At 39.9% G+C, this 18,238-nt stretch overlaps 2 protein-coding genes across 19 annotated transcripts in view; one reads left to right on the forward strand and one right to left on the reverse strand.

Annotated features, from left to right (window-relative positions):
* LOC125777137 (craniofacial development protein 2-like) overlaps positions 1-16,689 on the reverse strand; it is a 97,888-nt gene extending 81,199 nt beyond the window's left edge. The window contains exon 1 of the mRNA XM_049451377.1: positions 15,551-16,689. Coding sequence (XP_049307334.1) covers positions 15,551-16,410 — 860 coding nt within the window. The 5' untranslated portion in view covers positions 16,411-16,689. The remainder of the gene's footprint in view (positions 1-15,550) is intronic.
* The window catches only part of LOC115066185 (synaptic vesicle 2-related protein), a 795,221-nt gene that overhangs the window by 596,531 nt on the left and 180,452 nt on the right, over positions 1-18,238 (forward strand). For all 18 annotated transcript variants that reach the window (XR_007422134.1, XR_007422133.1, XM_049451314.1 and 15 more), the window contains one exon: positions 9,516-9,587. Coding sequence is in view for 16 of the 18 variants with exons in the window: in XM_049451314.1 (XP_049307271.1) it covers positions 9,516-9,587 (72 nt within the window). In the remaining 2 variants the exon portion in view is untranslated. The remainder of the gene's footprint in view (positions 1-9,515; positions 9,588-18,238) is intronic.

Consider the following 18,238-nt stretch of genomic DNA (forward strand, 5'->3'; position numbering starts at 1 on the left):
TCTTCTTGCACTTGTCCAAAGGAAAGGAAAGTTCGTATCACATGGATTCTTCCAAAAACGATGCTGATGATGAATTTTCTCTTCCATCCTCTAAAACCAAACAAAACACACTAGTATTAGAACACACTGTTTTAGCTCCCTAAAGATTTGGAGTAAGTGATAGAGCAGCGGCCTTGATTGTTTCATCTGCTTTTCTGGATGCCAAAAAAGCAGGTTTGATAACAGAGGATTAGGCTAGCTTTGTCACTCACAAATGCAGGATTAGTCGGGCAAAAAAAGTGTTGGAGTTAAGCTCCAAAACATATGGGCTGTATTTTGACGGCCGCAAAGACAATACACTTACACAAGTCTGCGAAGGTGAAAAGTACTACCTCGACACTGTCAAAGAGGAACATATTTCTCTTATAGCGGAACCTGGTTGTCATTACTTTGGCCACGTCACCTCTCCTTCCGGGTCTGCTGAGGATGAGACGCAAGCTATATGGCAACATTTACAAAACAAATCAGTTTATATGGAACATCTAGAAGTTGTCGGTACTGATGGCACCAACACGAACACAGGTTGGAAAGGTGGAATCATTCGGAAACTAAAAGAATGAATAGGTAGGCCATTACAGTGGGTTGTTTGTTTTTTACATTTCAACGAACTTCTATTTCGTGCTCTTATCGAACACATAGATGGTGTCTCAAAGAGTCCAAATACATTCTCTAGCGACATAGGTAAACTGCTCCCTGATTGTGAGAAGTTGCCTGTTGTCAAATTTGAAAGTTTTCCATCCTGCCAATTACCTTCTGAGGTTATTAATCCGACCCAACTTAGCACAGACCAAGCTTATCTCTATAAAATATCAGAAGCTGTTATTTCCGGTCAATGTTCCTCAGATTTAGCGTCGATGCATCCAGGTAACATGTGCAAATCTCGCTGGCTCACCTGTGCAAATAGAATTCTGAGATTATACATTTCTACTGAGAAACCAACAAAGGAAATAAAGATTTGGGTCAAGTACATACTTACAGTTTACTCACCTTTGTGGTTCTCTATATGATTCAACAGTTCAATCAAAGAAGGCTCGCGCCATCTCTATGCTGCTATGTCGAGATACTTACCAGCTAAACTGCGCAAGGTTGTCAATTCATCCATTCAACAGAATGCTTTCTTTGCTCTTCCAGAAAACATTCTCCTTAGTATGATGACTGACGAACGGATAGAAGTCAGAAAGATGGCCCTTGACCGTCTTCTGGCAGCCAGAGAAGCAGAGTCTGGCACTGTAAATGGAAGGGTTAGATGTAATAAAGTGCCAAAGCTGAATTTCAAAACTAATAATTATTACGACATGATTAACTGGAAGACTATTACCTTGACTGTTCCACCAGCTCTTTGTTCAGTTTCTAACGAAGAACTCATAAAAGGGCTGTCGAGAGACACCGCAGAGGTATGGAAATTTAGTGAATTCTTCTCTCACACCGTGGCAGTCGAGGGAACCGTCAAACTGGTGACAGAGGCATCTTCTAAAGTTATTGGGCCCCAATATCGTGATCGTTTTATACGCTCTACACTGAAATCTAGGCAACAAGTGCCAAAGTTTGGTACAAAATCTGATTTTATCAATAAATTTGACAGACTAAAACAAGCCTGACATATGGTTGGTTGGTTGGGTTGGGCTTGGGAGGAACCCGAAGAGCAGCCACCTCCACGCGGTGGGTTCTGGGTGACCAATACAGGTTAGCTGAGAGCTGCGCGCCGCCTTTTCGCTCGTATCTCGGGAACGGTTCGTCCTACGGCCATGATCACGTTCGGTAGCAAATGACGCGACAAATAACTTTTGTTTTATACATTTTGCCATGAGATGCGTATTTCAGGCGCTAGGTAGACAATTTCACGATTTTAGGCGAATTTCCGAAATTTCAAGGCCGGAGTTGGAGTTGAAGATGCAATCCGATCTCAAAACAAAAAGTTGCATTGGAATCAGGAAGTACTAAGGCAACTTTTCCGCACTATTAGAAATCCCGAATCGAAAAAAATCCGGAATCGACCCACCCTAATGTACATTAAACTTGTTAAAGGACGGGACCATGCCTACTTTTTCAAAAAAAATTTAGCGACGGGTGTCCGTTCCGACTGCGATCTTCTGTAATAATTTACAGCTTTATATCTTAATTTGGTGCTTAGTTATGGCACTGTATATGTTCTCGTTTAATGACGTTTTGAGGGTGTGGCAGTTGTCTGATTACGCCCATCTACGAAGTCGATATTTTTATTTTGTACTAAGGAACCGACATACCAGATTTTATCTCAATTTTTACTCAAGTTATTGCTTGCACGGACGGGCAGGCTTGCAGTCAACGGGATTTCAGCTTTTCTCGTCATTGTGACCATTTATTAATTATAATTTAGAGGAATATAAAGCGGCTATAGCGGGACAAATGTGCAATATCGTAATTCAGGTATGAACTTAGTTCATTTTTGGAAAGATTTCTTAGGTGTTATTTCGTTTTAAACATCATATTTATTTTGTTTATTCTATCGAAACTTTTGCGGTCGAAGCCATTTCTTGGTAAAAGTGTTCGGCTTGTTTATCACTGAACTGGACCAGATTATGTGGGAAGAAGTCTATATGCGAATGCAAGAATTGAATAATATTTTTTTTTTACTTTCCCATTCTTAACTAGTATTTCATGAGCCACAAAAATCGCTCATTTCATACCAGTTCACATGATAATATAAGGCAGATTAGAAATTTCAAACCTTTCAAACTGACAATTACGAGGGTTGCTATATATATTTCTGGCCTAATAATGTAAATAGGCATATTTATCAACAAAAATGGTTTTTTTTTTCGTTGGATTTGGCTCGTCTTGGAAGACCCACACGGTCGATTGCTGTTCTGTTTCGGGCTCATACGCATAGATCCATGATTCGTCACCTGTGACGATCTTATAAACGTCTTTTGAAGCACCGCGATCGTATTTTTTCAGCATTTCTTTACACCAATCCACACCAGCCTTTTTTTGAGCGATTGTCAAATTGTGCGGGATCCAACGAGAACAAACCTTTTTTACGGCCAGGTGTTCATGCAATATCAAATGTATGCTGGTGGGAAAAATTCATAGGCATGCCTCTATCTGAATGTATATTACATGACGGTCTTGCATTATCAGTTCACGTACTGCATCGATGTTTTCTGGCACAACGGCTGTTTTTGGACGACTTTCACGGAATTCGTCTTTGAGCGAGCGTCGGCCACGATTGAATTCGTTGTTCCAGTTTTTCACAGTGCTATAGGATGGTGCTTCATAGCTATACAAAGATTTTAGTTCATCGATACACTCTAGTCGTGATAATCCACGTCGAAAGTTGTGAAAAATGATCGCACGAAAATGTTCACGAGTTAATTCCGTTTTTTGGCCGATTTGAATTTTTTAATTCCCTGTAAATAAAACAATTCATGATTAAATGACAAAACGTTCTGAGTGATGTTATGCTAAAAAATGTCAAACTTTCCAATGGAAATATCAGATTGCACCTGGCAACACTTAGTGTCGCCTACGTCAGAGATATATATAGCAGCCTACGTATTCTATATATTCCTGATGATCACACCGTAGTAGAAGTTGTTGAATTTGAATTTATATGTCACAAATTATGGTAATAAACGACCGGTATGGAAATATTTGTTTTGTTTAAAATTATTTGGAAAGTCAAAGAAGCCTCTTTCCATATCAACACGATTTAGTACAAATTGTACTTTTAATATTTGAGGACACATTGAGAAAAAGGATTAAATGGGAATACCCACAGCACTGATATGTTGACACATTACGAAAATTTATTAAATCAGACAATTCATAGTGCTGATATTTTTTAAAGGAAAAATAAAGAGAAAGCCGTTACGATAATACGCAAGTGAAGGATATACATATCATAAATTCTGTGCTTAATGTAGGTGAGATTAGTTCATTCCAATTCGTTAACCCAATCCCGTTTCGAAACTTTAACTAAAGCGCATGATATGATTTGAGTTTACTAAAAGTGCGCTCTTAATTCACCCATCAGTTTTATTCCTGGTCCGATCTGGGCAATTTGTTCGTAGATTATATCGCTGCTTTGGGCCATAAATTTCTTGAAGATATTTTGTCATATAAAAAAGTTTTTTTTCGCATATGGTGATATGGCCGGTTCCGACAAATGAGCAGCTTCTTATAAAAAAGAACAGACATGGCTAAATCGATTTAGCTCGACACATTTCCCTAGTGGTTAAACTTTTGTGTGTAATAACAGGAAAAGTAAGAGCGATGTATTTAATGTTTAGAAATTTGTTAATATTCTAATGAATGGGAGTAACTAAAAAAAATAATAATAATAAAAAGTTTAAACTTGTAAAGGACGGGGCTCTACGACCATACCCTTAAGCCGGCCCTGAATACGATTTAAAAATTATATACATATTGTATGTATATATTTGTACGCATATTCCTGCAGGGAAAGTTAATAATGTTTTAACCCTCTAACCGGCCAATTTTTGTTTGAGCTGAAAAAATTACCATACACTAATTTTTATACAAGGAACAAGAATCTGAAGTCAGATTTAAAAAAAATTCAATAGGTCACCTTCCAGGTTGGAAAAAGTGAGGTCTGCCTTAAGGCATACTTGCCTGTTGGCATGTAAAAAAATACGGATTAATTTATTGCAAATTATTTAAAAGAAAAATGTTTATTTCAATAATTTAAAGTAAAACGTATCAAATTCAAGTTTAGTTATATTATTTCACAAACAATATTAAATAAAATAAAAGATAAAGTAAACATATATATTGCATAGCAGTAAAAATTCAAATTTAGTTATGATATAATATATAATACAAAAGTGTTTATGATTTTTTGTGAAACAACTTAAAACATTTTTTTGACGATGATAAACATAAATTTAACTGACATTTTGTGCAATACATTTGGGTTAAAGATTTTCAGCCTGGCATCTTACACATATGTTTTCCGTCTCGCCGTAAAACATCTGGTATATGACCAATCCCATCGTATCGAATATCAGGGGCCTATTTCACTAAACTACAAGTTCACAATTACAAGTGTTTTTGCATGTGAAATTGTGAACTTGTGAATCATTGTGTTTCATAAAAATACAATTACAAGTTTGTAGCTACAAGTGAATTCTACAAGTCACAAGTCTACAAATGATACTTTTACAAGTGATCTTGTTTCACTAAACAAAATTTGCACTTGTACACTTGTAGAATTGTAGAAAAAAAACTTAGGGTCGACGGAGACCATAAGAAAAATTTTACAAGTTACAAGTGAATGATAAATTGATTTATAACAAATTGTTTTTAAAAATTAGTTCAAATGAACACAAAATCATACATATTTAATATTTTATGACACACATTAATCGAATCGCATTGTTGGTTTATTACAAATTATCGATAAGCGGCAACACCACTAATCATATATTATAAATAAATGAACACGGGTGCAAGTGAAACTTATATTATATTAAGAAACTCATATTTTTTGTGTGTGCGCAAAATTAACTTTTTATACGGTTTTAGTGATGAAAGCGATAATGAAATCACATTAAAAAGGAGAAGACTATTTAGGCCACGTCTGGAATATGAATTCCTGGAATCCACGTTGGAGTATAATGGGCGTTTTAGGCTAAAACGTGAGAAATTTGTTTTGTTGTTAAATTTGTTGTGTCCAATACTGGAGAGGAAGACAAGTAGAAGCCATTCTCTAACGGTGCAATAGCAGCTGCTGATTACGTTGCGCTGGCTAGGAACAGGAACCACATACCATGCAATAGGTGACTTGCATGGTGTGAGCAAAGCCACTGTGTGCAGAGTGGTAAAAAGCGTAGTTACTGCAAATGGAATCACTCCATTTCGTGTATGGTGGTTTGCGGACCCGATCTCCAGTTCTATTACTCCTATGCAAATTGGCCTGGGAGTACTCACGACTCTTGCGGAATAGTTGTTTGTTCCGCAGAATGGAAAACGGCTGGCGTCCAATTCAGAATGGAATCATTCTAGGTGATTCAGCATATCCGCTGAAAGATTGGCTGATTCCTCCACTATCTAATAATAGAAGATTCCTCAATGCCCATAAATCAACTAGAAGAGTTGTGGAAAATGCAATTGGTATTTTAAAGGAAAAATTTCCCATTTTAAATTATTTGCGGGTGAGCCCAGAAATGGCCAGCGATGTTTTTACTTGTGCGGTTACACTTTGCAATTTTTCACGCACTGAAGAAGATGAAAACTACACAATTACTAACCTCAGTGATTCCGATAATGTAGAAGAAGACAGCCAAACCATAACAGGCATTAGAGGCCAAGCTAGGCTACAAACTATTTTAAATTATTTTAATTAATTTACAAATAAGAAAAATATTAATAAAAAAAAGTATAAAGAACAAAAAGTTGTAACTAAAAAATAGAGAATGTCCTTGGCAGCTAAGATCTCCCGCACTACACTAATTTTGTTATGTTCATTTGCCATTTTTACAAATAAACAATTTTTAACTTTTTTATAAACACAAGTGAGCAAACAACATTAAACACACACAACATGTGTTTTGGTTGATTAGGGATGTGATAACAATCAAAACAAATTATCGATATACATATATTTACACATACATATGTTTAATTTATCAAAATAACTTTATAAAAATATTTTATTTTATTTAAGAATTCACAAGTATACAAGAACTTGTAATTGTAGAAATTGTAGTTTACAAGTGCAGAAAACTACAAGTGTTGTCAAAATTTTAATGAAACGCAATTTATCAACACTTGTGAAAATTAAACTTGTGATTGTAACTTGTAAACTTGTAGAATTGTAGTTTAGTGAAATGGGCCCCAGCTGGTGGTGCATAGGTGCATCGATAGCCAGTTCTCATTTGTGGACTTGCACTTGATGGTCTACCCACTTTATCTTTCGTTTGATAGGTGACACAACACATCAGCAATTTCCACTCGAAAATCTGGCAACTTAATACGATGCCTGTGCGTAGGATCCACATCATGAATCCGGTGGTAGATGATATATGCGTTGACAACCGCTATATCCAGCATATGATAAAATAAACGTAACGTCCATTTTTTGGTTTTAAGACGGATATGATAGCGTCCTATTAGGCCATCTATTAAATCGACGCCACCCATATGCCGATTGTACTCTTTGACTATGGTTGGGCAATCGATATCCACATACTCTTTTTTCTTTCTATCAAAGCGCGTCACTTTTGGGGGTTGACAGGAATCAGTAGAAGTGCAGAAAGGCTTAACGCCAGCATACGTGGAAACAAGTCGTACACATTTTGTGTCTTTCCACAGTATAGACGTTATGTCAACTCCAAAAGCAGTACCCACAAATTCCTCGGTGTAGCCCCGTTCTTTATTTTTTACATCGATGTCCTTTGAGAGCTTACAATTTGGAAGTCTATTGGCACGAACCGTACCAAGTGCATAAATTCCTCTGCTTCGTAAATAAACAAGCCAATGACGTATAGAAATTATCAAAGTATACTATGTGATTTTTAAAGTTGGGCACGGTTTGTGTTAAGCGGACGACAACGTTTCCGGTTGCTCCCAAATCAGGTGCATCTGCTACAACATCATTATCACCAGCACCTCTGTAGACTTCAAAATTATACGAAAACCCATATGAGTCACATAACAAAAAAAGCTTAACACCATATTTGTGAGGTTTATCTGACATATATTGACGTAAGTTTGTTATCATCTTTGTGGGACACATTTGCTCGTCAATACATAGCCTTGGTGGTTTGGGTACAGCGTTCATTTAATGTATCTATGAGTGGACGAACTTTGTAGAGCTGATCGTACCCTTCCTCACCCTTTTTCTTCATATACGAACTGTCATTGAAGTGCAGGTATTTCTTGATTTCATAAAATCATTTTGATGGCATCGCAACTCTAACACATTCAAGTGAGTGTTTCGACCAATAACTTTCAATATTTGGATAGCGAAACACAGACATATATAATATTATACCAATGTAAATTTTCAAATCTTGTCTGGTCAAATTGAAATCAGAGTTTATGTTTTGCTAATGAGCGTACAGATTTGTTTGGCTGACAATATCGTCCAGCAATTTATTTGTAAAAAAAATATATAAAGCATTTAAAAGGAGTATTCAATTCATTAAATGCTTGTGGTAATTTCTGTTCACCATTGAATACAATTTCTTTCCGAAGTAGCTGCAAGTTTTTTTTTTTTCCAAACTATATTTTTGAACTGTGAAGATTGTGGTGTACAATGCTTCACAGAACCAAAAAATCCACCAGAGTTAGATGGAATAGAAACTTCACCTTCTTCAATTTGTGGTAACGGTGATCAAGCTCTTTTCCTCCTTGGTGGCTGTTTTGTTGTTTTATTCATTGCGTTACTGCTGGTACTTGGTTGCTCGGAAAAAGGTGGAGTAGACTCATTAGGTTCATCTACACTTATATTAATTGTCGATGACAAAAGATCTATTGCACTTGCATTATATAAATGCTTAATATAATGATCGATTTCTTCAAAATCTTCATTTGCTAATTGCATGTTAACTTCTTGAGCGCTATCATCGCTGTCAAAGTCTTCTTCATTCACGCTTTTATCATCTTCTGAATCATCATCATCAGCAACAGAATTCATAAATTGTTGGATAGCTTCTTCGCTCATAAGCGACAAATTGTAACGCTTCCGATTATTTGACATGCTTACGACTACGAAACACAATACAAATTATTAAAAAAAATATATAATGTATAAAATATGTTATAATAGTTACATGTTTTGCTTTCAACTACAAAACATAATTTTATAAATTACTATTTACTTTTAAACATCTTAAAATAATTACGAATAGAATTTACATACTTACAACGAAATAATTTTTGAGCGGGCGCCGGCAAGTGTGCTTTTAGGAGTAGTGAACTTTTAGCTTGCTAGAAGCCTGTCTGTACAAATTTTTTCACAAAAAACTTTATACTAGTAAACCAAAATATTGTATCTATACCGTGATATTTTTTCAAAAACAATTGTAGCACAATTATTATTTTTTTACATTTTCTGAAAATGCGCTTTGCATTAAAATAATTTTTTGCTGATCTTCACACCAACTTTTGACATTGACTGATCACTGGCGCCTGAACTCATAAGCAAAGAGGATGCAAATGCTTGTTTAATGCAGCTGTGACATTTTACAACAGAAATTTACAAAGGTAACGGTAAAAACTCTTCGGGCTGTTGCGCTATTGCAATTGTGCTTAACTATACCTTTTGGTAGCATTGTCGGATAGAGGGTTAAAGTAAATTCCGAATATTGCATGCTGTCAATACTTTTATAATTATAAGACAGTTGTGTGGGTAATAAAATTACCCACTTATTAACAGTTAAAAGTAACCTTTATTTCAAGGGCATTCAACTTAGTATTTATTTCATTAATTGCTCACAGAATTCTTACCGAATAAATCTTTTTATTTGTAGTGGATTACAGAGTCGGCCAGGTTTCATACAATAAATGGTAATTATGATAAAGCAGTCCGAGTTTTAGAACAGGTAAGAAAACTTTTATTATATGCAATCATTTTATTTTTGTATATTTGTATAACAGTTGTATTTGAAGAATACGCGTTAAAAATATATTTAATTTACAAGACAAGCTTTACATTGTGAAATACCCGGAAATTATAAATAAAACGCAAAATGTTTAATTATTCATCATTATTTATTTTTATCGCCTTCAAAGTAATACACTAACAACAAATGTTTTAACGCAAACGCTTCTATACCGTCAAATGGAACTCTTTGATCATCTGTCTCTTCGCAACAAATTCATGATGCACCAAACCACGAATATCGAAAAAACAATGACCATAACCTTGATTTTTGAGCGGCTTTTGGGTGTTTTTTTGCATTTCGGCTCTTTTTTTCCCCCTAATCCGATGATTCAAACTCATAAATCCATGTCTCATCGACACAAACGGATTAGAATTCGCACGATGAAATATGTCCAAAGAGACCGGTTTACGATACCATTTTTGAAAAAACCGGCTTGCTTTATCGAGAGCAGTCGAGCAAGAACGCGTTTTATACGCAAAATATTCATCAAAATCTTTTGAACGGACTCGCGAGAGATTTCGAGCTGTCTTGCCATCTCTCTAAAACTTGCCTGACGCTTTTCAAGAATAATATCCTTCACTCGTAGGCTTGTATTTTTAATAAAACTGAGCCACCATAAGCGTTTTAACATTGATAACGATTCCGCTAACAAAATTTGGTTAGAAATACACAATTTGAGACAAATTTTTGGTTCGATATTTTTATCTGTTGTAAAAATCGCAAGGCACTATTGAGGTTTGCCAACTTATGTAAATAGCGGATGTATACAAATTAGTTGACATATTGCGCTCATATTTGGAAAAGTAACGGACGTGGACATTTTTTTATTACGAAACATTTCCCATGAATGGACAACTCTTTCTTAAACTTCACCATTTGTCTTGCTTTATCCAGTTTTTAAATCATTGGTCAGCAAACGCATACAACCATAATTTAGTGTTTGTGTGGGTGAGTTGCTCTCTCCCCTCTTCCAAATTGTTATACAGTTTTCTCATAATTTACAAATTTATAAACAAGTAAAGAAGAAATCATATTCCCATACTTTATCAAAGTTTATCCCAGTCGTGGCTAGCAACATGCGACAGAGAAGTAATGTGCGTTAAGCTGCGATTCCCCGTATTTTGTTCATAGGCAAAAAATGCCGGGGCTACTGCGATTATGCTGTACTATTTTGATAAACATTAGTTGAAAACCATCACTTGTGTGTAACTATTGATCAGAATGGCATCGCGAAATGCGCTTTCCTTAAAATAAATGGAAATAATAAATTTCCAAGAAAAAGAAAAAATTTCTGTACGTGATATTTCAAAGAGGTAGCATTATTGTAATTTTAGTGATCAGCCATCAATTCATTCTTATGATTGCCTTAAGGTTTAACATTGGAAAAACGCAAACTGCAGTAATTATCAAAAATAAAGAAGACATCAAAGCTAAATAGAAGTCTGGGTTTAATATTATATTAACCAAAAAAATTGTTTCCTCAGAAATAAGGGCTCTCAGGTCGATAAGTTGTGTTATGACTGGTTCGCAGTAGCAAGAAGCAAAAACATCGCTCTTTCAGGTCCAATAATAAAATCTAAGGCCAAAGAAATAGCAGAACACAAAGGATCCACAACATTTTCCGCATCAGATAGATGGCTTCAGAAGTGGCGAACTAGACATAACGTCGCATTTAAATGCATATCGGGTGAAGCTTATAGTGTTACTCCAGAAGATGTAAACCAATTCAGGGAAAACTTCCTTCTTTGCTGAGTCAGTACAGACCTGAGATGTTGCACACATCTATGCCTATGCCTATGAAAGTGGTATCTTATTTCGAGCCATGCTTAACAAAACGTTGGCTCTAAGCCACAGAAATGTACTCGTGGTAGTTTGTCGAAGGAAAGACTTACCATTATGTATTGCGTCAATATGATTGGACAAAAAGGAAAGCTATCAGTCATTGGAAAAACGGGCAGCCCGAGATTACCGATTTACCAATTGATTGGAAATCGACAATAGATATTGTGACAGAGTGGTTCGTTTATTTTAGATCAAATATGGAGCCAGCTAAATTCGCATCAGATTATCAAAAAAATAAATGTACTTGATGCTGATGCTCTGTGTTTTATTAAAGCTTCTTGGGACAAAATTGAAAAATCGAAAATCTGGGCTTATACAAAATTCAAATGTCGAACTGTTTGAGCTTAAAATTCAGATTCCATTAGCAACGCTCTTTAATTGAAATGAAATTGCACAACTTAGAGACTTTATATCCTTTAAAATGGAAGCATACCAACCTAAAGCAATCAATAATCCGTCAATTTTTCCAGCAACAAAACTAATTTTCCAATTTTGTATATGTACTAATATCTAATAATAATTTCATTTAAGTTTCTGATTAATCAATCTGAATTTCTTATACATAAATATTTTACTTTAATAATACAAATTTATTATAAAATGTTTTGAAATGTATTAACATATTTGTAATAACTCCGCACTCACCTTTTATACCACAAAATACTTTTCCAAAAAAAATAAACGTTAATGTATATGCACCCGCGTGAAGTTGATCAAAAAGATGGGGAATGTCCCAATTTTAATTTGACAATAGTGAATAATGATTGTCTAATGTAACTGAGGTAGAACTCCGGTCGCACGTGGAGTGAATAACTCGCGAAAAAGATGCGCACTAATCGAGTTGGCCGAAAGTCGAAAAAAATCGCACGGGCGTACCAGTCGCTGTGAAGGTCAAAAGTGAAGTGCATTTGCGATCTCCTTGTTTATTCCTTTTCTCCCTGTGGTGTGTGCGATCAGATGGTGTGATGTGGTTGGTTGGTGTACGTGTATGTGGGTGTCGATGTGTGGTGCTCTCGCGAGTAGTGTGAAATGTGGGTTGTAAGCGTTGATGGTGGGTATGGTGAAGCTGCGTGTTGGTGTTGGGAGGTTGAGGTGATGTGGTGTAATAGTGTGGTGTATATGTGGATGCCGGGGGAGGATGCTCATTTATACATCCTGGCCCCCCTAGGCGAGTGTTTAGCCTAGTAACCTCTGTAGTTGTTGTAGAGTCGCTACAACGTTGCTGAGGCCCGTCTTACGGCGGGCTTGCGGCCTAGGATGGCGCCTCCGATACGGGGTGGTATGACGTTGACGCCAGAAGCGGGACTCCTCCGAAGGGAAGGCTTGCCTTCGCGGTTGCGGTCGCGGGAGTCGTCGGCTGGCAGTACGGCCCCGGGGGGCATGATGACGTTCGACGTCGGGTCCGGTATTGCGGTGGAGCATCGTGTGATGGTGACCCATACACACCTGGCACTGATACCCGGTGGCGCATTCGCGCGTTAGATGGGTAGGCGCCAGACAATTCAAGCAATGACCGTGGGCCTGGGCGACCTGCTGGCGTTGCTGAGGTGTCATTCCCTTGAAGATGCCACAATGTGGCAATCGATGCCGGCGGCGCGCACTGAAGTTGTGGCGGTTCCGGAGCCCGTACTTGCGTGTCACTGCGCGGAGCCGATGGAGTTTCTCGGGGAGGTGCGGCAGCGATGGTTGTGCGCGGCGCTGCTCCTGGGATAGCTCTAGGGCGCGGAACCGTGACGGCGGAACGCACAGTGGGCGTAGGCACAATTGGCATCTCGGCATCCATATGGATCTGTTATGAAAATAGCAATTTTAATTATCATATATACTTGTGCATATAGTCATATGGCCGTTGGTGCCACGTAAGGTGGCGTGAGTGCGTCGTCATATGGATCGACCTTGTTTTGTTTTTGTCTTGTGTTAGGGTTTATTACTAGTTGATAATTTTCTTCTTCTTCTTTACTGGCGTAGACACCGCTTACGCGATTATAGCCGAGTCAACAACAGCGCGCCAATCGTTTCTTCTCTTCGCTACGTGGCGCCAATTGGATATTCCAAGCGAGGCCAGGTCCTTCTCCACTTGGTCCTTCCACCGGAGTGGAGGTCTTCCTCTTCCTCTGCTTCCCGCGGCGGGTACTGCGTCGAATACTTTCAGAGCTGGAGTGTTTTCATCCATCCGGACAACATGACCTAGCCAGCGTAGCCGCTGTCTTTTAATTCGCTGAACTATGTCGATGTCGTCGTATATCTCGTACAGCTCATCGTTCCATCGGATGCGGTATTCGCCGTGGCCAACGCGCAAAGGACCATAAATCTTCCGCAGAACTTTTCTCTCGAAAACTCGCAACGTCGACTCATCGGTTGTTGTCATCGTCCAAGCCTCTGCACCATATAGCAGGACGGGAATTATGAGCGACTTATAGAGTTTGGTTTTTGTTCGTCGAGAGAGGACTTTACTTTTCAATTGCCTACTCAGTCCGAAGTAGCACCTGTTGGCAAGGGTAATCCTGCGTTGGATTTCTAGGCTGACATTGTTGGTGGTGTTAATGCTGGTTCCTAAATAGACGAAATTATCTACAACTTCAAAGTTATGACTGTCAACAGTGACGTGAGTGCCAAGTCGCGAGTGCGACGACTGTTTGTTTGATGACAGGAGATATTTCGTCTTGCCCTCGTTCACTGCCAGACCCATTTGCTTTGCTTCCTTGTTCAGTCTGGAGAAAGCAGAACTAACGGCGCGGGTGTTGAGACCGATGATATCAATATCATCGGCATACGCCAGCAGCTGTACACTCTTATAAAAGATTGTACCTGCTCGGTTCAGTTCTGCAGCTCTAATAATTTTCTCCAGCAGCAGATTGAAAAAGTCGCACGATAGGGAGTCGCCTTGTCTGAAACCTCGTTCGGTATCGAACGGCTCGGAGAGGTCCTTCCCGATCCTGACGGAGCTTTTGGTCCCGCTCAACGTCAGTTTACACAGCCGTATTAGTTTTGCGGGGATACCAAATTCAGACATTGCGGCATAAAGGCAGCTCCTTTTCGTGCTATCGAAAGCAGCTTTGAAATCGACGAATAGGTGGTGAGTGTCGATTCTCCTTTCACGGGTCTTTTCCAAGATTTGGCGCATGGTGAATATCTGGTCGGTTGTTGATTTTTTTTTTTGTCTTTCACACAATACGCTCGATAGAACCTTGTACGCGATGTTGAGGAGGCTAATCCCACGGTAGTTGGCGCAGATTGTGGGGTCTCCTTTTTTATGGATTGGGCATAGCACACTTAAATTCCAATCGTTGGGCATGCTCTCATCCGACCATATTTTGCAAAGAAGCTGATGCATGCTCCTTATCAGTTCTTCGCCGCCGTGTTTGAATAGCTCGGCCGGCAATCCGTCTGCCCCTGCCGCTTTGTTGTTCTTCAGGCGGGCAACTGCTATTCGAACTTCGTCATGGTCGGGCAATGGAACGTCTGCTCCATCGTCATCGATTGGGGTATCGGGTTCGCCTTCTCCTGGTGCTATGTGTTCACTGCCATTCAGCAGGCTGGAGAAGTGTTCCCTCCATAATCTAAGTATGCTCTGGGCATCGGTGGCTAGATCACCTTTGGGGGTTCTACAGGAGTATGCTCCGGTCTTGAAACCTTCTGTAAGTCGCCGCATTTTTTCGTAGAATTTTCGAGCATTACCCCTGTCGGCCAGCTTATCAAGCTGTTCGTACTCACGCATTTCGGCCTCTTTCTTCTTCTGTCTGCAAATGCGTCTCGCTTCCCTCTTCAACTCTCGGTATCTATCCCATCCCGCACGTGTTGTGGTCGATCGTAACGTTGCGAGGTAGGCAGCCTGTTTTCTCTCCGCTGCGACACGGCACTCCTCATCGTACCAGCTGTTCTTTTGCACTTTCCGAAAACCAATGGTTTCGGTTGCAGCTGTACGTAAGGAGTTTGAAATGCCGTCCCACAGTTCCCTTATACCGAGTTGTTGACGAGTGCTCTCAGAGAGCAGGAGTGCAAGCCGAGTAGAAAATCGTTCGGGTGTCTGTTGTGATTGCAGCTTCTCGACGTCGAACCTTCCTTGTGTTTGTTGGCGTGCGTTTTTTGCTGCACAGAGGCGGGTGCGAATCTTGGCTGCAACAAGATAGTGGTCCGAGTCGATGTTAGGACCTCGGAGCGCACGCACATCTAAAACACTGGAGACGTGTCTTCCGTCTATCACAACATGATCGATCTGGTTGGTGGTTTTTCGATCCGGAGACAGCCAGGTAGCTTGATGTATCTTCTTATGCTGGAATCTAGTACTACAGATAACCATATTTCGGGCCCCGGCGAAGTCGATCAGCCTCAACCCATTTGGGGATGTTTCCTCGTGGAGGCTGAATTTACCGACCGTAGTGCCAAAGATACCTTCTTTGCCCATCCTGGCGTTGAAGTCGCCAAGCACGATTTTGACATCGTGGCGGGGGCATCTCTCATAAGTGCGCTCCAAGCACTCATAAAAGGCATCTTTGGTCACATCGTCCTTCTCTTCCGTCGGGGCGTGGGCGCAAATCAGCGATATGTTGAAGAACCTCGCTTTGATGCGGATTGTGGCTAGACGTTCATTCTCCGGAGTGAATGATAGTACTCGGCGACGGAGTCTCTCTCCCACCACGAATCCAACACCAAACTTGCGCTCCTTTATATGGCCACTGTAGTAAATGTCACAAGGACCTACTCGTCTCTGTCCTTGTCCCGTCCATCGCATTTCTTGGACGGCGGTGATGTCAGCCTTTATCTTTACGAGGACATCTACCAGCTGGGCAGCGGCACCTTCCCAATTAAGGGACCGGACATTCCAGGTGCATGCCCTCAAATCATAGTCCTTATTTCGTTTGCCATGGTCGTCATCAAAAGGGGGGTCTCTCATCCGAGGCTGTGTTTGCTTTTTCATTGGGGGTGTTTTTTTACGTGGCGGGTCCCAAACCCAGCGCACAACCCTATGCAGGGGATGTTTCGCCTTCTCACGTTAGCTCGCCTTCAAACGGATGTTCTTAGGCTACCCAGAGGATACTTGGTCAAAGACCGGAAGTCGTGAGCTGCTTGAGTCATATGTAAAAGAATCGTTTCTGGCCACTCCCAAGTGAATGGCGATCAGAGAACTTTCCTCACTTGCGTGAACTTCTACACATGACTCCATCCTCCATAATTGATAATTTTGCTATCATTTATTCTGTCTCTTTGTTTATTGATTACGATTACGTTATTTTCGGCTTACTTTTCGGTTTTATCCGTGGCAAAAAGCATAGCTTAACGAGCGGCCTGGTTAGCTTTCCCGTTTGTGTACGGAGATCGACTACGCGAATATGACCGTCGGAGCCGTAGTAGAGCTTCTCTATGCGGCCAAGCCGCCATTCGGTAGGGGGGAGACAATCGTCATTGATTAAGACACAATCTCCAAGCTTAGGCGCGTTTTCTGTGATTTTCCATCGGTACCTTCTGTGGAGGTCCTTTAAATAATAATTTTTCCATCGACGACTGAAGTCATGATGGAGAATTTTAATTCTTTCCCAACGATTTAATAAGGAAAGCGACTCCACGCCTGGCTCAGGTGTGGCCAGAATGGGCGCTCCTTTAAGAAAATGCCCTGGCGTAAGGGCAGTAAAGTCTAAGGGATCTTGCGAGAGTGCAGCGAGAGGCCGTGAATTAAGAACGGCTTCAATCCTAATTAAGAGGGTCGTGAATTCTTCGAAATTAAATTTGTGGTTGCCAGCTATCTTTTTAAAATGAGATTTGAAGCTTTTTACGGCAGATTCCCATAAGCCACCCATATGTGGAGCGCTTGGGGGGATAAACTGCCAATTGATACCTTGGGGAGCGTATTTTTGGACAATGTCCGGTGAGACTTGTTTTGTGAAGTCCATAAACTGTTTTTCGGTAGCTCTTTGAGCTCCGATAAATGTTTTACCATTGTCGCTCATGATTTTTGATGGAAAGCCTCGTCGTCCGACGAAACGAGTAAAAGCCGCAAGAAAAGCCTCCGTCGTCAGATTCGTACATAGCTCAAGGTGTACTGCTTTTGTCGTGAAACAGACAAAAACAGCCACATAGCCTTTCATGAGGGTAGGAGACCTTAGCATGGATGCCTTTATCATAAAAGGCCCAGCAAAATCTACACCTGTAGTGGTGAAAGGCGGAGCAAAATTGCAGCGTTCAGGTGGAAGTGCTGCCATAATCTGCGATCGCATTTTCTGCTTATGCATAGTGCAGATTTTGCACATGAAAATGCACTTCTTTATTTGGGGCTTCAGTCGGGGTATTTACAGCTCTTGGCGGACCATATGTTGCATGAGGCGATGTTCGGCATGGAGCATTAGTGTATGGATATAACTAATAAATAAAGTGGCAAACGGAAACCTCTCTGGTATGATTATAGGGTGGCGTTCATTGTACGTTAGGCTTGAATTAGCAAGCCGACCATTCGCACGAAGTAAACCCTTCGTATCTAGAAATGGGTTTAGAACTAAGAGTGAGCTCTTTTTATCAATAAGCTTCGATTCTCTTAGTAATTCTATATCGCGGCTGAAGTAGCGCGTTTGGGTTGATGCGATAAGAGCGACCTTTGCTTTTTGTAAGTCTTGGTGCGTCAATTTATCGCAATGATAAGTTGCTCCTTTAACTTTAAGTTTAAGCCGCTCAAAAAACTTGAGCATATAGGCAACTACCCGGAGGGCTCGGGCGAACGATGAGAGTCGTTCAAGAATGTCAGTGTCATCCAGTGT

Source organism: Bactrocera dorsalis, chromosome 3 (assembly GCF_023373825.1).
Source record: "Bactrocera dorsalis isolate Fly_Bdor chromosome 3, ASM2337382v1, whole genome shotgun sequence".
NCBI lineage: Eukaryota > Metazoa > Arthropoda > Insecta > Diptera > Tephritidae > Bactrocera > Bactrocera dorsalis.